Consider the following 22,294-nt stretch of genomic DNA (forward strand, 5'->3'; position numbering starts at 1 on the left):
AAGTTAATAGTTTGTGGGCTTGTGGTGGTTGGAATAAGAATGGTCCCCATAAGTTCATAAATTTGAATGCTTAGTCACCAGAGAGTGGCACTATTAAGAGGTATAATCTTATTAGAATAGGTGTGGCCTTGGAGGAAGTGTGTTGATGGGGGGAGCCTTTGGGGTTTCAAATGCTCAAGTCAGGCCCAGTGTCTCTTTCTCTTCCTACTGCCTGCCAATCCAGATGTAGCTCTCTCAGCTACTTCTCCAGCTCCATGCCTGTCTACACGCCTTTCATGCTTCTTGCCATGACAATAATGGACTAAACCTCTAAAAATGTAAGCGAGCCCTAATTAAATGTTTTCCTTTAAGAGTGTATAATAAATTCCAGAAGGCCTGGATTTGATTCTCAGCACCTACTATCCATAACTTCTGTTTCAGGGGATCTAATGCCTTCTTCTGCCTCTAAGGGAGCCAAGCATGCATGTGACATACAGGCATACCTACAAGCAAACACCAACACATTACAACTCTGCCCACACATTAGGATTCAAGCCAATAGGAAGTTACCGCCCTACTGAAGCTCACTTAAATCACCCAAATCACAGACTGTTCATCTGCATGCCAAAGCACTTTCTACCTTCCTCTACCAGACCATTGACCACATTGTAGGGTAGAGTTTGCCCATGTTTGTCTCCCTTACAAAGCTTAATACTGTAGTCATCTTGAGTCATCCCATTACCCGGATCAGAACATACTTATGTATTCAGATTTTTTTCATTAGCTAAATGAGTAATGATGGAATATGCTGCCTCAACTAATGACAAACCACTTAAGAATATAAACATCCGAGCATGATATTAATTATACAAGAGGTACTCAGACTCTCAATATTTAGAGAGCTTCTCTAGCCAATGGGACTAATAAAAAATTTAAACAATAGTGTTTTCATAAATGACAGAGAAAACAGAGTTAGAAGACTTTGGAAAAGAGCATGAAGTCACATCAGGGTTTGGGTAAACTTTATGAGTTCATGTGCAGAGACTCTAGTCACTCTGTTTCAGATCCTCATAATTAAATAATGTCTACTCTCTAACTGCAAATGTGGAAAATAAAGCTACAGACACAAATGTAAAAATAAAATAAGCAAAGAGGCTGAGGAAATATCCAAGCATTTGTTACACAAATGTGAGGACCAAAGTCCAGATCCCACCATCCACATGAATGCTAAGTGGAAGAGGCCACACACAACTCTTATTCCAGAGCTCAAATTATGGACAAGGAGATCCTCAGATCAAACTAGCTAGCTAGACTAGCTCTGGGATCATCTGTGAAACCCTACCTCAACAAATAACATAGAGAGCAATAAGGAAAGACTTTGGATGTCAAGACTCTACATGTACACACACAGGTGTATGTATGTACACTTGAATACATGAGCAACCCCATACATTTAAACAGGCATGTGAATATACCCCATGCAGGGACACATGGAAATAAATAAAATAAAATTTAGCAAAAGTGCCTGCTAGACATGGGATTATCTCACAAGAAATTAGCACATTGAAAACAAAAACATATCACCAGTATGAAGGATTCATTCAGTGGCATCCATAACATCAGATCTGCATCACAACTGTAGAAATTCCCTAGTTCATGGAAATCCCCTTTCCTCTTCCACATGTTCAGAGTCACAGAAAAATTAACTGAAATATTGAGCATATCATATATGTCGGAAACTTTAAAAGCTTCTCTAATTCCAATGAAAAAATCAATCTTTCTTACTTTCATTTTCTTCATAATTTAATTATACATATTCAAAATAGTGAAAAGTAATTATATTGCTATAATTTGGTTATACTGGAGAAAACCCAATGTGTTCCTTGAGGGAAGAGGGTGTGTGTGTGTGTGTGTGTCCAGGACTAAACCCAGGAGCCTCAACAAGCCCAGCATGTGCTTTTCCACCCAGCTATAGCCATAGCCCCCTTTGACATGATTATGTGAGAGAGGAGATGAGATGAGAATGCTCACAAGTTCTGCCATGGATAAGCACCCTTTGACTGCCTGGGTGTGCCAGTCATGGAGAGTAGAAGGTGATGTTTAGGCGCTATTAAGAGTGGACATATACGAGGCCGGGCTGGACCGACAGCCTCCAAAACAATACAGAGAAACCCTGTCTCATAAAACCAAAAAAAAAAAAAAAAGAGTGGACATATATACTGTGTGCTGTGAATATGTATGACTCTCATTGGCTGATAATAAACCTGATCTGTCCTATAGCAAGTCAGAATAAGGTTAGGCAGGAAAGCCGAACTGAAAATCCTGAGAGGAAAAAGTGTGGAATCAGAGACAGATACAAGCAGCCTCCAGAGAAGCAAGATGCTAGAGGACAGGTGGCAGGGATCCAGCCTGTGTCAGCCCACGCTTCAGGGGCCATCTATTCCAGACTGATATCTTTGGGGCTGTGATCGGAACCAGCCAAACAGTCCAGGGTCAGACCCTGAGTGGGGGAGTGTGGATGAGGGAAGGCCTAGCTACCCAACAACATTAAGGATGAGACAGAGACATTTGGTCATAACAGGAGGGCTCCCAGTCAATATTGGAGACCACAGTTTACTCAAGCGTCCTCTTAAGTAACCATCCAAAGTGGGGACTATGGCAGAAGACATCTATTATCATGTATAACTGGCTGAATAGGAAAATATTTCCTCTAACCCTAGAGACACTCCTAAGCAGCACATCCTCCATCCCTCAGATACTTCATGTCAGCACATCTCAGTAACCTTCAGGGTGGGAGCAGACTTGCTTAGGCCCAGGCCTTTTGTTATATAAAATAGGAGCCACTCCCCTAGGCCAGGCCATCCAGAGGTAATCAGCCAACATCTAAAAGACAATAGAAGTTCTGAGTTCCTAGAATTTGTGAAATATTATACTTGGGCCCAACAACAGGTAAAACCACAAGCCATGTGGCAAAATATAGATTAATAGAAACGGGTTAATTTTAAGTTGTAAGAGCTAGTTAGTAATAAGCCTGAACTATAGGTCAAGCATTCTGCAATTAATATAAGCTTTTGTGTGTTTATTGGGACCATGCCACCAGGACAAAAAAGCTCTGCCTCTGCTTACAGTCATATCCTCCCAAGTGTTTCTGTTGAATTGTAGCTTCAGTACTTCAGAATAGGACTCGGTTTGGTGAGAGAACCATAGCCAAAGTACAGAGAGTAAGTGCCATTGGAGTGCCCAGACACAAATGGATATTTATATCACACTCACACGTGTGTGTGTGTGTGTGTGTGTGTGTGTGTGTGTGTGTGCATCCCTCTCCAAGGCTCAGAGACCATCACAGAAAAGGGGGCTGAAAGATTATAAAAGCCAAAGGTCAGTCATGACAGGATAAAAACTGTCTTCCGAACATGACAGGACATCTGAACTCATGAATTCATAACATCTGTGGTAGCCTGTACCAAGATTTGCAAAAGATCGAGACAGGCAGCATTAAAACACAGAGAAGAGTCCCCACCCCTACCTCAAGAGCTATGGACAGCAGATGGCTTCCTAGGAAAGGAGAGCCAGTTTTCCTTAGCGATATGCCTCCTGGTTATTGATCACAGCTCCGTGTATGACACTACATCTAGGAGTATATAAGCAGCGAAAAAGGAGTTGGTAAGTTGCTGGGTTTTTGTTTTTCTTTTCTTGAGACACAGAGTTGGGGAGTAGAGGAATAGATCTAGAAGGGATTAAACACAGGACTTGATCAAAATAAATTGTATGAGAGACACGGGTCAAGAGCACCTATTGCTCTTTCAGAAGACCTGGGTCTGGTTCCCAGAACCCACAGGAAGCTCACAACCATCTGTAACTCCAGTTTCAGGGGATCTGACTCTCTCTTCTGACTGCCACAGTCACCAGGCACATGCATGGTACACATACATGCAGGCAAAACACACATACACATAAATAATTCTAAAAGTAATAATATTAGAAGAAGTTGTATGAAAGTCTTGAGTAATTAATAATACATTTTGAAAACCAGAGTTATTGCTATGAGGCAAAATCCATGATAAACTTTTTTAGTTATTTACTGTTGTTATAATAGCAATGATTCAGTAAATTTCATTTAAAAAGAAATACATATATCTTTTGTCAGTTAAAACTCAGTTTGTTGGATATTAAGCTGGATTACATCTGGATTTTGACTTGTATATAATTAAAAAGGAAAAAGTCAATCTGGGTCAAATGACATTATCTCGTGTGTGTGTGTGTGTGTGTGTGTCAATATTTCTTTAGAGTAGTTCAAATACATGTTTTTGTCAGTACTAGAAATGTATTATGAAGGGAAATTCAGAGAGATTTTATAAGTGAACCTGAAATACATATGACAATAGTAACTACAGATACAAATATACATAGAGGTTAGAGTGAATTTGAGGAACAATTTTAAAATGATGTCCTAGACCCTCCCGAGTAACAAGCCTCAAAACCGAACTTACTCATAAAAACATCAGGCACACATTTAGCAACCTTCAAAGAAAGGACAAATAAGGTGAGCAGACATGATAGCTTTCCATTTCCCATGGCCTCACCGAACAGCTGGGGGAGCCCCGCAGCTTCCACCGAGGGCTCTGGGGCACCAACCTAGCCAGTACCCACAGCAAATGGGCACAGGTTCAGCAAATCCAGCAGGGGCTCTCTGCCTGCAATCAGGGCAAGAGTTTCTCAACAGAGTCACTCACAAAGGCAGAGGCATTTCTGACAGCAGGGAGTAAGCCTAGAAATGAATCTCAGCAATTCTTCCCACTGGAGAGGGAAGGCATAGAAACTTTTCCACGGAGAACAGCTGCTCCAAAAGCTACACTGGGTGTTAATCAAACCATCTGTGGTCTGCAGGAAGAGGCTTGTATCAAAAACCTTAACTTGCCCCCAAGGCCCTGTTTCCACCATGATTTAATGATTTTCACTGGTAGCAATCTGGTGTCCTCATCCGTGCAGGGACCCAAGCGCAGGTCCTGCCACTCCTCCAGCTCGCTGAGGTAGCCCCTCAAGGAGAAAGGATGCCCTGACTGGAGATATGGCTTTTTTTTTTATCCCAGTTAAAGTCCCTATCCAATCCATTAACAGCTGCAATAACCTTGGTCCAGGGCATTTCCTGGTGAAGGTATAGCCAGCCGGAGTTAATGAACTCTGCCTACCATCAATTCCTGGGAGAGGCCATTGGCCTGAATTGTTACTTAATTACTCTTGCATATACAGCTTCATAAAGCAATGAGATGCCTTCTTTCAGGAGATGGCAATGGGGGTCATCAGAGGCCATTAATTTTACAAATAGTTTGCTAGAAACTTCAGTATGTTAAGAAGTCAGCCTGGCTCACAAATCACCTCAGTGTGGTCTTGTCTGAGACCTGAAACTTGTCAGGTTTCTGTGACTCACACCCGGAAGCCACCAGCTGTGAAGAACTGGCAGACACATACACACCTTCCAGTATAGAGAATGCATAGTCTTTGTTTTTTGTGAATGGTTTTCCCTTAGACGGGAGAAGAGATATTGTGGAGCTAATTCAAGACAATCATGGGCATGGTCAGAGTTAAAATCTCTTGTAATTTCTGTCTTGGGGGTGGGGTTCTCTCTCTCTAAAACTCAGTCCTTAGCAAGCTTGAATGGACCCATGAGCCTCTGCAGGCAAAATTGGTTCTTGGTGCCCCTTGCTGGTATTGCTGGATATGCTGAACTCTGTATTTATCCCAGCACACCCTAAATTCTCCTCATGTTCATCAAGCCTCTTACACACCGACACACTGCTTTCCAACATGACTCTGCACCATCCGATTTAAAACTATAAAATCCTCTTTGCCACATACTCGCTGCTTTCCCCCTTGCTTCACCTACTCATATTTCATTTTTCATATGATATAAATCAATGTATTCCCCCTCCCTACACACACACACACACACTCACACACACACGTCAGAATGTAACAAAATGCAAACTCTTTTGAAAGAGCAAGAGCTTTGCATTGTCCTGTTTCCTCTTGAAAACACTGGTGCTTTTACTTTTCAATACCCATAAGACGAACTGGTCATTAATTGGGCACACGATAACATCACTGTGACCACAAGACCAAATTTCCCATCGTCATTGCACTTGGGCAGGAAGAAAGCCCTATTTACCAGAGAGACATGATTAGGAAAGGCATCCCTTTATGCTGCCTAGAAACCAGATGCCCTGAAGCTTGTTCTCTGCTTAGGGCAGACTTAGACATAAAAAGCCCACACATTTACAGAGGCTCTGACTTCATAAAGATAACAAGAACCTGTTGCCGTTGGCACCACTGGGACATCTTGTGTCACCCTTGCCCGTCCTATGTCAATTGTGCAGTCATACCTCCATGGAAGGTTGTGAAATTCTATTCCAAGCTTCCAATGGGAAGAGATGAGAGTCTTCAGAAGCTAATTGACTAGGGCAGGATCAGGAAGCCAAAGCACATCAATAGAAAGGAGGTAAGGTGTGTAGAAGAAGTTAGAGGGCAGAGAGGGCCACAGAGTTTCCTTCTACTTTGTTTTCTGATCCCTGATTAATACTGACACATTTCCCACCAAACTTGCAGTGGCTGGGGGCTAGGGAACAGTCATGACTTTCCAAGGCAGTGATGCATCTACATCTGTGCCCTGAGACCTTAAGAAAGCAACAAGTCATAAAGAAAGAAGACTTAAGAAAAACTGATCAGCTCTGTTTCTTCCTCGTGTTTTGTCTAGGTTTCCAAATTGAGTTATTAGGGCAAACACCCTTTAAGTGTTTTTGCTTTTGAGACGTCTAACAGAATGTTCCAGCAGACCTCTGAACTCTCCCTTCCTGATACAGAGTGAGACAAGGAGCAGAAAAAGCTGAGATTTTTGTCATATCCAACCCAGGAGTTCTGAAGGGAGAAACCAGTTCATTGACTTTCTATTGGGGAGATTAATGAACCCATTTCCCTCTTCATAACCACATCTCTGCTGACATTTCAGGTGTCTAGAATGGAAGAACAGAAGGAAAATCAGCTAGATTATGAGTAAGTAACAGCAACCATGAAAGGCTGCATCCAAGCACCAGGTGTGAGGCAGGTCGCTGTTCATACCTTCACTGATCTTCCAGTCACCTCTCCCTCTTCTCCCCTCCACCCATCTCCCAGGCACTCCCCTCCTACAGGAAGTAGCAACTGCTGTCAATTCCCCACCCAAGATAGGATTTTATTTTCCAATGTCATGCTTTGTGTCACTCAAATTCCCTATTCCTAGTTAATAACACCAGTGGCAAACCAATGAATTGTTTTAATGCTAGAAAAAGTTTAGTTTGAGGCTCCCTTGACTTAGGTACTCTTCTTAAAGTTATCATTTCATTCACAGTTTTTTAAAACAGATCTTTGTTCTCTTGAATGATGTTCCTGAAATATAAATATGTACTCACTGAAATGACCCGCATATGAGAATCTCAAATATTACAATCAGAAATCAAAGAGAAGGGAGCCAAGGAAAATTGAAGCCCTATCGTGGTAGTAGAAACTTCTGTCTCTGAATAAAGGCAGAATCACTTAGAAGTGATGGAGCAGGTGCCTAGATAAAAATAGTCAATAAAAGTGTATTGCATAAGCATGTTTTGAGAACAATTTAAGAAAAGGTTGCCATGGGAAACAGTTCTCTCCAATACAAGGCTATTTGAGGAAGTGAAGCTTTTCTTGAAATCAGACTGGAGACTCATCTCAAGATGTCCCTCGATGGGCTGTGAATTACTGAGACATTATAGGGTGTGGCTAAGATGTGTGGATATCCAAGAATGAAAACAGGAAAGTGTGTTCCCAGGAAGAGCACAGAGGATGTGTTACCTATCTTCTAGAGAGCCCACTTGGCCTAGTGTGGCTCTTGAGATAACCAGCCCTTGTTCATTTGGGGGGGCTGAGCCTACAGGTCAGAAAAAATGGAAATCTTAAGATTGGCCCAATCAAAGAAGAACATTATCAGTTTGAACATGGACCTTGAAAGGGATATGCAGAGAATTGATGAAGCCAACCAGGAGCTTCTTCTCAAAATACAAGAAAAAGAAAATGAAGTCCAAAGGTGAGTCTAAGGTTTCACAATGGAAGTTGTCAACCTGAAAGGAGGAGGAGGGGTGGCAGGAGGAAAAATGTGTAGCAAATCTTTCACCGTCATTTCTCCCTGGCTAAGACATTCAAACACAGCCAGCTTAAAAATATATTTACTTTAAAAACTAGGCAGAACTTTCCTTGCGTTAAAGAATACTGGACTGTTTGGCCTGGGATAAGGCCATTCTTTCTTTATATGGATTGGAAATTACCTGATTTTGTGGGCCTGGAAAAGAAAGGTTTCCAACTTGAGATGCATATGCAGTCATCAACCCCTGAGTTTTTATAACTTCTGAAGCTGTCCATAATGGGTCCTTATGGATTACACTTGCATTATCCAGGCTGGAAAGTGAGATCACCCAGACTGGAGACCCTGCGGAAGATGAGGATTGGGAGAAGGAAAACCACACTGTGATGGAACGAGAAAGAGCTCTGCAGGAGCTGGAGGAAGAAACAGCCAGACTTGTAAGCATGATCCTGGGGAAAGTGAGTCCACGGGCTTCCTCCTGCCCTCACCCTTAAGCACAGCAGCCTTCGACTAAGCTACTCTTTTTTTTTAACATGGACAGAAATGTATTACAAATAGTGAACTTAAGAGAACAGAGGGATTCTGATGATGAAATGATCAACACATCTGAAAATCATAATAACTATTACTGTGTATGTACATAATTATTAAACATCAAAACATGTGAAAGAAATATTAGCAGAGTCTAATGAAGGAGTAAACATTTTACAAAAGACATCAAAATATCATAATTTGAGTATTTAACACAATCACCCAGCAACTGACAGAATAACAGCACATATACAATGATGAAGATACAGATTTTTACAAGATTGACAACTACACTTAACTCAAAAATCAGTATTTAAGCATGGAACATTATATCAAGAAAAATTAGATTAATACAAATTATTATTTGTTTAAATACTCATGCACTGTTCACATACCTGAATGGGTTTTTTGTTTTGTTTTGTTTTGTTGTTTTGAATCTTTTATTTTGTATAAATGGGTGTTTTGTTTACATATTTGTTTGTGCATCACATCTAAGCTACTCTTTTAAAATCTTTATTTGACAAGATCTTTAATCCCACACAGCTGAAATACCATTTCATTATAAAGTCAATATAAACATATAATTAGCATATTTTCTTTCTTTTTTAAATGTTTTTGAGATTATAAATATATCATTTCCCTCTTCCCTTTCCTCCCTTCAAGCCCTCCTGTGTACTCCACTGTGTTCTCTTCCAAATTCCCTGCCCCTTTTTTCATGAACTGTTGTTACATACATATGTGTACTAAATACATAAAAATAGCCTGCTTAGTCTGTGTCTTGTTGCATGTATGCATGTTTTTCAGGACTGACCGTTTGGTATTGGATGGTACATTAGTGTGTTCTCTCCAGTATTTCTTAGTTAACTATACTATTGCATAGGATAGAGGCCCTAATTGACATTAGTGTGGCTGTTGCTCTCACCCTTCTTCAAGTCATGTTTAGGTATGCATGTTGATGAGACTTTATGGGTGTAGCTAGCTTCTGACATTTCTAAAGACACAACCTCACAGAAAATTGCCTGTTCCTCAGGCTATTACAATTTTTCCTCCTCCTCTTTGGCAAGATCCCTGAGCCCTAGGTGCAGGAGTTGTATTGAAAATATATCAGATGGGGCTAGGTTCAAAACTCTGCATTTTGGTCAGTTGTTTTGGTTTTTTGTTTGTTTTTTGTAATGTCCTCTGTCTGTTGCCCTTGACGAAGGGTGAGGACTACACTTGTCTGAGGGTATAAACACAAACTTTTAGAACATGATCATGCTGGTTTCTTTTTTTTCTGTATATGTTATCTTTTTTTAATTTTATTTTCCAGTTTAAATTTAGATAAGAATCAAGGTTGCTTCACAAGTCAGTTCCAGGTCCCTCTCCCATTCCCTCCCTTCCTCCCGTGCCCTCCCCCCCCCCCCCGTTATCCCCTCATTTCTCCAGGGAGGGTGAGGCCCTCCATGGCATGCTGGTTTCTTGAAGTGGTGGTAGGTTCTTCTCCAAGATCCATGCTTTCACTGGCCTTGGGTAGTTTTCTGTAGCTGGCATGACTTCCCTCTTGTTGAGCAGGTCTTAAGTCCAATTGGAGAGATATTGGTTATTACCAAGGTGTGAATACCACTACTGTACCCTTAGTTTACCATGCCATGCTGATTGGTATTGTGATTCACAGGAGGCCCAGATAGATAGGGCTATTGGTTGCTTCCCTCCTTTGGAAGCTTCCACGGAGCCTTCTGCCACCATGAACCTAGTACTCAGGGAAGAGGCTTTTAAGCTAATTTTTTTGCATACAAAGACTATGTCCACACATGGGAGGGAATTGGGGGGAGTAGGGTTTCTTGGGTAATATTTAGCACTGGGAACATAAATATCTATACCCTTCACATGCTGCTGATTCTTTTACCTGTAATTTGATTTCAAGATGTACTCACATTATACAAATAAATTCAAACTGCTATAAGAAAACTCAGCCTGGTGAAATGGTAATACCAACTGAGTAAGAGTAGATGATGTTAGTTTGATTGCACTCTGGTCCTTTCTCTCTCCAGGAGAGGAAGAATGAGGCTCTGGTTCATAGCATCTCAGAACTTCAGAAAAAGGTAGGATGGGGCTCTGTGCTCCTCAGTATCTCCACAGCGTTGTTATTCCAAAACAGGCAAGACTAGGGAATTAGATGTGGGCGTCAAAAAGGCCTTAGTTTGGCATGGATCCCACTCTCTGACTAACTTTCCTGAGGTTAAGGGCCCTGCCAAAAATCCATGACTATTCTCTGTAAAGGAGGAGTGGAAGGAGTAGTGGATGAGGTGTTCAATGGTCTCACTAGTTCTCCATTCTATCACAAGAAAATAGATTCCAATAGACACTGTTGAAGTGCATAACCAGAACCTTAATGAGACGCTAATTTTACCTTCAACAGAGACTACATCGCACACAAACTACCCTTGATCCCCAAGGATCTCCTCTTCCACCCCCTTTCACACTATAGAGAACTTAACACTGATACCCACTCTGGCCCTGTGTAGCCCATCTTGAGTTGGGGCTTGAAAGAAGTACTCATTTGCCCTGACCGGGTCACAAGACAAGTAAGAAGACACAGGTAGAACATAGATGGTTCCACAGGACACCAAGTATCCTCCAAAGGCCATCTCCTAGAAGCTTTCATATAGCCACGACTCTTAACCCATAGACACCAGAGGATATTTTTTCTCTCATTATTGTTAGTAGTAGTAGTCATCATCATCATTGTTGTATTTATGTTTGTATTTGAAATGTGTTTTTTATTTGAAACTGTAGCTTACAAGGAAATCACAAAAGATAGTCAGGTGTGAACAAGGTGATCCAGAAATAACCCCAGAAGAGTCAAAGGTACGTGCTAAGCAATCGAGAGTGGGTGTTTGAACTGCTTGGCCAGAAAAAAAGATGTCAAGTCAGACACAATCATCAAAGTTGCTACCAATTCTTTGTCTTTGGCCTGTATCAGACTTGACATAGCCAGAGCCACTGAGGTCTTTGTCTCTCCTCTACCCTTGCTCGAGAACTTCTTTCTGCAACAGATTTTATTCTCTCTTCTATTTGGAAGAACAGAGTGAATGTGATTATTGAGGGAGTGAAGTCCCTCATTTAAACCCTGGCTTTAGCATTTAATCTGATGTGTACAGGTAGGCTATTCCATCTCTCTCTCAGTCTAAGCTTGAAGAACAAATGAAATTGTGTATATGGAATATTCTTTCCCCTTTATGTTATCTGAATATTCACAGTTACCTAATAATTTTGAAGTGGTTACTTAGAAGTCTGGATGTGGTTACAAATAGAGGCACACCTAGGATCTGAATGTCTACTGTCATCTGAATGTCAAATGAAGTTTATTGATTGATTGCAATCCAAAAAGGATTTGTTCACTTAGTCCCTAAACTAAAAGTTTCTATTTTCTAAACATATTATGAATGTGAAGCATTTCTCAATTATGTTCCAGTTCTAAGGACCCAAAGCTAATCACAACCTTTCTGATCAAAAGTGCAATAATTAGAGAGTTTTTTTGTATTAAGAAAGCAGATAAAATTCTGCCTTGACATTTTCCTCCATAATCACATCTTTGTCCTAACCTAACTTCCTTACACATTCAAAAACCCACCCTATTTGAATCCTCTGAAGAAGTAAGATGCTAAAGATAGAGGATGGAGGGATATAGAATTCCTGTCTCATCTTCTGCTAGCCAGTTTAGTGCTGGTGGCCACTGGGGACCCCACACACACAGGCAGTCCAATCCAGCTAGAAACCCTGCTTGACTGTGCTCCTGTAGGAAACATTTTGGAAGAAAATAGTGGGTCTGAGGCTGCATCAGGAAGAACTTGGAGATAAGACCAGAAAGGGTTATAAGGACCCTGACTACTCTTGCCATATAAGCAGTCAGGAGACCAGTATTCTCCAAAGATGCTTCCTTTTGCAGAACAGGTTTTGTTGTAGGTAATACAGTCATAACCAATAGGAGACACATTGGGTCTGGCTATGGTGGCTGTCAGCGGCCCAGTCTTTGTGAGAATCATTGCCATCTTTTACTATAGAATGTCATTAGCCCTGTGAACCATCTGTTCTGTGGCATGCTGGTGTGGTTATTGTGTGATGCACAGCATCTCTTTTGCTTCTTTTCCTCTGGCATGTTAGCAATCAGGCCAGCCACCAAAGGAAATATCTGCTCCCAAATCTTATGACTCACACCATTGGCCTGAAAGAACAGCTCTTGGAGCATCTGGATGACTAGCCTTGATGTAATTAATAGAAGGGAGAAGAAAATGTGCAGAGCACAGATGTCAAGTTGTAGCATTTAGATGGAAGAAGAAAAATAGAGCTGAGTAGAGAAGGGTGGTGATTCTGCTCTGCCTCCAACATACATCCCAAATGCAACCCCTCCTCTCCATCCATTATCCCGATACTCCCTGCTTCTGAAAGTCACCATAACACAGGCAACTGAGATGACATCAGAAACCGTTCTTGCTTATTTTACTCCTAAACCATCCATTTTCTATACCAGGAGTAAATTGTTATTTCAAATAACAAATAAGACTTTGTCTTTACACATCAAGTCCTTCCCTGGATTCACACTGCAATTAGAATAAAGACCTAAGATCTATTAGTTCCAGGGTCCTATAATACAACCTAGACAACTCCTTCTAGAATCCATGAAAATGGTTCTCAACTCCCTAATGCTTTGACTCCTGAATGCGGTTCTTCATGTTGTGGTGACCCCAACCATAGAGTATTTTGTTGCATTAACTGTAATTTTATTACTATTATGAATCATAATATAAATATCTGATATGCATAATGGGTTTAGGCGAATCTGTGAGTCATTTGACACCCCCAAAGGAGTCACAACCCACGAGTTGAGAACCTCTGATCCATGGGGATCTCTAACTCCTTTTAGAAGCTACAAGGTCCTATAACCTAGGCCACTCCTTCTAGAAGCTATAAGGGCCCATAATGTAGGCCCTATCTGCCTCTCCTACCTGTCAAAACTACCATACTCATCTATCTTTTCATGATTACCAAATGTCCACTACTTCTTGACCTCAGTCTTAGCAATAACTTCCCTGCAAAATGTATGTCATCTATTGGGCTAATATTTATTATTTAGTCCTCAGCTCAAGCATCGTCTCACTACAGAGGCCTTTCCTGCCACCTCTCATATCACCCCGTCGCACCTCTGACACATCACTGCTCACACTGTCTTCATTGCCTTTTCTGCACGGACCATCATTGTGGCGAATTTTTTGTTTTATCTCCAACTATAATGAAAGCTCCTCATGGAGGCAAAGGGTTCACCAATCCTTGCTCTCCACAAGGAGAGAGTTTGTATGTGTTAGTTTGCTATAGTGGCCAATATAAAATAGTGTTTTTTTCAAATAGTTAAGGAGATAAAACAGGTAAGAAAGAACACAGTGAGGGATAAAATATTGAGCAAAATTCCTGGATCAAACTCACAGCAGAGTGAGTTTCACAACAGCGAGGTCTAAACTAAGAAATGCTATCTCAAAAAAAGGTGGTGGGGGAGGAAAAGGGAAAGCCAACCTCTTTAGGACTCATAATTTTTTTAGAAAAGTAGCTTTTAAACTATTTAATTCAAAGGCAAAGGTAGAAGACAACGGCTCAATGTAGAGAGGTCTGCTCAGCTGCAAAGCACTGGATGCTGTAAAGCTGCCATCCATTGTAGCCTGACGCATCAAGAGCTAGCAGGTCATCACTGAGACGATGTGCCTGACTCATACATTTTCATATGCTAAGGTTGGTCCTTTCCTTTCAACAGGTTAAGTTACAACAGCTGGAGACTTCCTGTGACAATCAAGAAAAGGAGCTTGGCAAGGTAAGAGCGGGGCTTCAAAGTTCTCCCCAAGAAGGGGAAACATGACCCTCCATCAACCTAATGTGTCCCTCAAAAGACTGATGTATCATTAGCTTCCGACTCAGAACCATCATGGGTCTACTTAGTGGTTAAAAAGGGGGGGGGGAGGGAGATAAACCTGATCCTCTAGATTTTCTTCAGCTGGACATTTTTACAGAGCACATCCTAACATTTTTGTCTAACGTACTGGTATCTGCTCCTTTTCCAAATTTCCTGAAATAATTCCCATTTGGACTATAAAATATGATCTATTTGTCCTCAAAAATGAATTTACACATCCAACAAAAGTTTACATTTTGGGTCTATATACAGGTGGATATATGTACTTCCACTCTTCTGGCAATAAACTGAGAAAACTTTAAGACTCAACTTTGGTTTTCAGATAATGGAAGACTATGCATTTGTGTCTCAGCTCTGCGAAGATCAAGCTCTCTGCATAAAGGTACAGCTTCTCAGGCAAGGGACAGCAATTGTTCAGGGACAGGATGAAATGTACCCAGGCTGCCCAAGGAATACTACCTGAAAAAATTATCTCAGTATGGTACTAGGAAGAGACTGTATGGACATCAGTCCCTGGCACACATCACCCTATTATCCCTTGATTCTTGGTAACTGCTCATATGTTATATCAGTGTCTATGTTCTTAAATTAATAACAAGTGTACCTACATGTGTAACCCCAGTTACTGTTGGGAACCTACCCACTCCTGAAGAGTAAAGAGAGAGAAGGTTATGGGTTGAGGGGATGTTGCCATGTAAATAACAAGCATTCATTATATAATCTAGTGAAAAGTGCTTTCATGTTTAGAAAAATCATAGAGTGCCTAAATAATAACTGTGGTTCCCTTCAATTATCTTTAAAGAAGTACCAGGAAGCATTGAAGAGAATAGAAGAAGAACTGGAGACTGGATTCCTTGAAAGAGAAGTGTGAGCATTGACAAAGAGACATACTGGTTTGGTGGTAGCCCCTTCCCAGAAGAATCACAGTCAGATCTGCCCAGGTCCCCTTCATAATGGAATGAGTCCCTCCTTTGTGATCTTGCTAGAATCGTAGTCTTAAAAGACTACAGAAACACATCTTCATAACTTTATCACACTGCTACATTAAAATATGGGTTAATATTAAGAGCATATGCATGCATTTTAAAAAGTTTTGGTGTCTGAAAACCTTGGTAAGTGGGGTATTCCTTGCTGTCCACAGGATGAACTTAAAATCATCATCATCTCACTTCTAAGTATGTAAAACAGCAATCATTATATAGGCATGCAATACACCCCCAGAGATACTGACAGTATGTGTTCTGAAATTGAGAACTGTAAACTCTATTTAGTTATGGACATTAAAAACCAGAAATGACAAGACAGACTCTTGTTCTCCTCAGAGATAAATCATAGAGAACCAAAACTATGAGCCTCACCTCCATCACTTCACCCTCTTTGTGAGCTAGTCATAATGAATACACATTTCTGTTTATTAATTTCTGGATGGTCTTTCAATCAACAAGAAGCCAAAATTGCATAATCTCCCAAATCATCAATTTACAAATGGCAGCATATAAGCCAGGTTCTAGGACATGGAGGGTCTTGATCCTAAGGGCCACACTCTGGTCTTTCTAGATTCTTGTTGGGCATTATATTAGGACTTCGCTGTTAGGCTGGGGTTCTGGAAGAGAGTTGTCTAGCAGAACTTTCCAATAGGAGGCAACTACCCACCAGTGATTGTCTTCTGAGACCTTGGAAGATGGGAAATGTGGCCAAGGAGCTGGGTTTCTGTTTAAATTTATTTAAACAACTATAGATATTGGCTACACTATTGGATAAGGCATCTTTTAAAATAACTGTCCTATATGTTATAAATATTTGAATACTTTGTCCAATCTCTTTTGTTGTTTCTTTTCCTCCTAGATCAAAAGTCTTAAGCATGGATTCTGAGCGAGCAAAGAATAACAGCCTAAAAAGCAAGGTAAGAATTCCACTCCTTCCAGGAACTGAGTCACCAAGTGGATGCCCAGTTTTCTCATTGCACTTTGCAAACATTTCCAGCTCAACCCACCCCCAACCAAGATGCAAAAGGGCAATTGTCTATCCCACTTTCACCGATACAAAAGACAGATTCTCAAAATCAAACCTAAGACCTTAACATTCCAATCAAAAGCTGGAAGGAGCATCAATGGAGGGAATACTGTATAAGAGGAGACAGACACAACAATGACCTTTCCTGTAATCATAAAATGCATTTCTGTTCCTCCCAACACAGTCTTGAGTCTTTCACAACACAAGTCCCTGGATATCTGACACCATGTAGCTGTAGTTGTTCTGTAAGATAAAACACAGAAAGTTGCTGCGCGTTGGTGGCACATGCCTTTAATCCCAGAACTCTCAGGCAGAGCCGGGTAGATCTCTGTGAGTTTGGGGCCAGCCTGGTCTACAAAGCAAGTTCCAGGACAAAGCTACACAGAGAAACCCTGTCTCAGGGTGAGGGGAGGGGAAGAAAGTCATACTTCTTTATGTCACACTTCATAGTTCCCTTTATGAACTCACCAGCACACAGGCAAAGGTCTGAAGTCACAGAATTTTTTTGGAAGGAGAGTTACACTGGCCTTAAGACCACCAGAGTTTTCATGTAGTGAGAATAAGTCGGTTTTTGTTTGTTTTAAGATTTATTCATTTTATGTATATGGTGCTCTATCTGCGTGTACACCTGCATGCCAGAAGACTGTATCACAGCATATAGATGGCTGTGAGCCACCATGTGGTTGCTGAGAATTGTACTCCAGACCTCTGGAAGAGCCAGTCAGTGCTGTTAACCTCTGAACCATCTCAGTGCCATTTATTTTGTTTTTTAAATCCCAGAAACAAGAGGCCATCTGTTTTCATAAGAGAAACTGCCACATGTTAGCTATGATCCTGGGATCTGCCAGATATTTGCTTCTGTTGGACCATGCTCACATGTCACAAGTCATTCTGGTCCCCACTATTACACATTCTACTCAGCAAATAAGACTCCTGAAATCTGCTAGATCCAGCATTCTAAAACCAAGCTTAGCCTGCTCCACCATTCATTCTCAGAAACCCATGGACGGAGTCCTTAGCAATGATCAGAGAAATATAGATCTGTCTTCCCGAAGCCCATTAGAATCCTATGAGGGTCCACTGGTCAGTGATGTTCAAGTGCCTTGGTTCATAGAAGGCTGCCTGAGCGACTGAGCACCTACGAGGGCACTCCAGCTTCCCTCGGGCTACAGAACCCATTTACAGCTTCTGATTCCAGTTCTATTGGCTTCAAATTTTGGACAGAACTGCCCTTACTCTTGGTTTCAAGGGACTACTTTGTAAAGTGATAAAATAGCTGAGAAAATATTTTGGAAGAGAGACGTCAAAGAAATCCGGATGGGCAAGTGGTGGTGCCCACTTTTAATCCCAAAATTTAGGAGGCAGAGACAAGTAGGTCTCTATGAGTTAAAGGCCAGCCTGGTCTACAGAGAGAGTTCTGGGATAGCTAGGGCAGAGAAACCCTGTCTGGAAAAAAACAACAATAAAAGAAAAAGAAAACAAAAAAGAAAGAAATTCAGAAAGCCTCGTTATGAGATTCCTCTAGTTCTTTTGTAGCTTCTCTCTTAGGATGTGTCTGTATGATTTCCATGGGATATAAAATCCCCTTGGCTTAGTAGGAGGTAAATGAGCAATGTAAAGAGCTAGGAATGTGGACTGTGAGGACTCAGCTTGTATGTCACTTACCAGTTATATTATTACCTCATTAGTAATATTCGTTCTCTACCTTAGTGTATATCAGGTGTGCGCGCGCGCACGTGTGTGTGTGTGTGTGTGTGTGTGTGCATGTGTAAAAACAAAGGCTGAAAAGACAGCTCAGCTGTTAAGAATGCTTTCTACTCTTGCCAAAGACCCAAGTTCAGTTTTCAGCTCCCAAGTCATTCAGCTTCCAACTACCTGGTACTCCAGATCTAGGGGCTCTGGCACCCTCTTCTGGCCTCCATGAGCTGCCAAACCTACATACACACATCCACACTGACACACGTAAGTTTAAAAGAAAACTAAATAAATCTTTACTAAACAACATTCATATTTGAAAGTTGCATGTGTTTGTACATATATCAAGAATTTGTAAGATTTACATAAATATAATATTCAACTGATGGATTGTTAATGTTATCTGACAGCTTCCATAAATTGCTTATTTACTCCTAGTGTTTACTTCCAGGGTGAAACCATCACCAAGAAGGCATCAAGGTTCAGTATAAGGTAAGCAAGGCTTCTTCCAGCAAACTTCCTGCAAAGCTAAGGAGCCAGGAGCCATCCTGGCAGAGAGCAAAATCTAAACAAGGAGAACCTGATGCACACATGCACACATGCACACACACACACACACACACACACACACACCAGCAGACGAGTGTCACTGGCTGTGTAACTCAGTTCTAGTGACAGGACTTCTGATCCAAAGGCAACTGATAAACTCTACTTTTCAGTGTCAGACATTAGCAACTTAGTAACAATGAGGAACAGAAATCTTCATTCTCAAGAAAGATGTGCCAACTCTCACATTTACTCCCTTTTATGGTTTGAAGTAGCGTGCTGCATACAGTTTCCCAGTAGCAATGACAGACAGGAAGTGGGGGGACAGAACCCCTAGAAGAAAGTGTATCACCATCTAACAGCAGACTTAAGAAACAGAAAACACTTGTGGAAAGAAATCCTTAGTAGTATCCAACCCATAATACATTTTTGAAACTTTTTACATGAACAGTGAAACAGGACTGAACACCTGCCTACATATTAGTCCTGAGGGAAACACTGCAACAGCAAGGAACAATCAGTATTCAGTAAGCCCCTCCACATGCAAGAAAAGGTCACTTACATTCCATATGACCTGCTTAAGAAGGCATAAAGAAACATATATTCAAAGTGGCATAAAATATGGTTTAGAAAGAGCTCCATCAGGACAGTTAGAATTATTGGTGCTTAAAGTCAACTCTCATTATCTGGGAAATTGAGTTAAGGAGAACACCCTTTCATACCACATACATGTCCCCATATCCTTAGCTAGGACATTCCTGAAACAATGGACAGAGTGCCTCCCAGCACCCCAAGGCTGCTCCTCTTACCCATAACACCAGAGTCCAACAGGACTCGCTCTGGTTGCTGCCATGTTTAATTCCTTAGAAGTAACCCATTAAGTCCTGTCCACACTACAATGTCTGCATGGAGGGCAAATTAATAATGAGCTTACAGGTATTTAGTAAATCTGCATGGACTTTGAATAGAAAAATGGGAGTATCTTTCTAGAGTTACTTTTGTTTTGTTGTTCATCCTTTTGAGACAGGAGTTTGCTATGCTGACCCTCCTGCCTCACTTGCCAAGTGCTGGGTTTACAGGCATACGTCATCACACTTGACTGAAGCATTGGCTCTAATCAAAGAAACCATCAACAAACAAGATCCTATCAACATTAAGATTCATTGTTCTCTGATACCTGAGAACCAGGGAATGTTATAAAGATGGAAGCGTATAGAACATTACACATGATGGAAAGGGATCTATATCCACAATACATAAAGACATAAGTCAACAAGCACAAACCACCTACTAGGTAGGTAAATGGGCAAGAGGAAGGAAACACATGACTCCAGCTAGCCTATGGACCAACGTTCAACTTCATCATGGGAATGTGAATTGAGGCCAAATAAGTTACTGTTTTTATAACTGTTGACTGGCAGAATCTTAAGCATCGATAAAACTGTGTTAGAGGAGATGTTGGCGCACAGAAATACATACTTAGATGCAGCTAACTGCTTTGGAAAATAATTGGCGAAGAAAATCAAAACTAAGGGAACAAAACGAAGCTTTGTGGTGAGAAATGGCACAACAAAAATCAAATGGAGTGCATGGAAAAATAACTAGGCAGCGGGAGTAATTAGGGGATGGCAATGGGATGTAAAGATGTCCGGTGCTCAGGTCTCGGTTTCTATTCTGTTTCAGGTTCTTATAAGCCCTGATTAACAGTTTCTGGGGTTTCTCTTTCAGGATTTTTCGCTCCCTCTTGTTTACCACAATATTTTTCATCAAATTGCTGGGGTACCTGATCTTCCACTTAAGCTTTATAAACCCCGACCTCCTCATCAACGCACTGCCCAAGATACTAAGCCGGGACGTCTTGTGGAAGCTGCGATGCTTCCTCTTTCCATCTCTCACTCTTGAGACAGAAGACATGTTACCCCATTGATCCCAAGCAGTGTCTATGAGCAGCAGAAGGCAAGAGGAACACAGGCTTGTAGATGGGAGATGGCAAAATCTGTAGAGGGTAGAGTTATTCCTCAGTGTTTCCCTTGAAGTTGGCCTACTTGGTGACCATTTGTCTCCATGTCACTTTTCCAAGATTAACCTTGCCCAGTAAAGAACTGTGTCAATGAGTCTGTGAATGAGTGGACAAAATGAACGGTGCACTGTAGTGAACAAGCCTGGCTAGTTTCAGAATTCTATAGATACTTGTAAAGGTAGCACTGACCAGTGAGACCTGTGAATCTCCAACATCTAATGACTTGTACCCCGAAAATGTAGAAGACCTCCCCCACTACTTACATTTGAACTTATATCAGAATCTAAAGTAGTGTCACCAACCTAGTGTGTGTATCCATCAGCAGGCTTGGCTGTAGTGTCACACACCTGTCATATCAGATACTCAGAAGACCAAGGCAGGAAGACCATGAGTTCAAGACCAGCAGAGGCAATATAGGAAGGTTCTCTCTCCAGAATAATAACAATACTAAATAAAACAGCAATCACACAACTAAAAATCTATGAATATAAAAGATTATAATAGGCAAGTCTGGAAGAAGCCTATAAATGTCATCAGGGTTTCATTTCCTTTTTCTTTTGGTCATTCCCCTTTGAGTTCAGGGTGACTGTCAGCACCCTAAATTCTGTAGTACCTAATTAGCAACATCAGCAGAACGAAACAACCTTGGCCAATAGTTCTCATTGCAAAGCCCAGAGAACACAGACTGACCCACCTAAGGTAAATTGCCCACCTCCTGTCCTACAATAATGTGGCCAACAGAACAGACTTCTGATTGGTTAAGCCTGAGGCATCTGTCCAATTCCTTACGAGGGAACAGAAGAGGTAAAAAGGGAGATAGGACCTGAGAATCAGCTCAATGGGTAAGAACATTTTGTTGTGAAGAATGAGGACCTGAGTTCCAATCTCTGGCCCTCTTGAAAATAAAACAAAAGAAAGAAAAGAAAATTCAGCTGTACCTGTAAGCCCAGTGCTGAGGAAGAGGGAGACAGGCAAATCCTGAGAACTCACTGGCCAAGCAGCTGATCCACAAAAAAGAGTCGCTAAGACCCTGACTGGAGGAAATCGGAGATTTATAGAGCAGGACACTGGATTCCCTTCTCTGACCTCCATCAGTGCCTGTGTGTGAGAAATAGTTCAGGGGACCAGCCCAGGCACATTGTACACAGTGTGCTTCCCACAGGAAGAAAGTCTGTGTTTCCCGAAATGGGAGAGGAATGCTTGACATCAGCGGCAGACGTCCCTTAATCATTCAACTCCAGCAATTAAACAAACCCAAAGCTGGAGCCCACCCCCCATCCATCTTCCCACAAGCAAACATTATGAGCCTTCGAGATCATAGACTGAGATAGTGAAAATTCCTATAGACAGATCAGGATAAGAACAGTGAGTGCCATTAATCAGGGCTCTAGTGATGCAATAAACACAGACTCTGAACCACACAACTGGG

At 41.3% G+C, this 22,294-nt stretch overlaps 1 protein-coding gene across 1 annotated transcript; it reads left to right on the forward strand.

Moving 5' to 3' along the window:
* The first annotated feature begins 6,371 nt into the window (after positions 1 to 6,371).
* On the forward strand, positions 6,372 to 20,959 carry Tmco5a (transmembrane and coiled-coil domains 5A). The gene is made up of 12 exons (XM_013120057.2): positions 6,372 to 6,475; positions 6,983 to 7,026; positions 7,919 to 8,068; positions 8,436 to 8,559; positions 10,684 to 10,734; positions 11,429 to 11,500; positions 14,436 to 14,492; positions 14,914 to 14,973; positions 15,394 to 15,458; positions 16,437 to 16,494; positions 18,751 to 18,791; positions 20,574 to 20,959. The coding sequence occupies exons 2-12, from the start codon at positions 6,992 to 6,994 to the stop codon at positions 20,770 to 20,772; spliced, it is 912 nt and encodes a 303-aa protein (XP_012975511.2). The 5' UTR covers positions 6,372 to 6,475; positions 6,983 to 6,991; the 3' UTR covers positions 20,773 to 20,959.
* The last annotated feature ends 1,335 nt before the right edge of the window (positions 20,960 to 22,294 follow it).

Source organism: Mesocricetus auratus, unplaced genomic scaffold (assembly GCF_017639785.1).
Source record: "Mesocricetus auratus isolate SY011 unplaced genomic scaffold, BCM_Maur_2.0 Super-Scaffold_100004, whole genome shotgun sequence".
Lineage (NCBI taxonomy): Eukaryota > Metazoa > Chordata > Mammalia > Rodentia > Cricetidae > Mesocricetus > Mesocricetus auratus.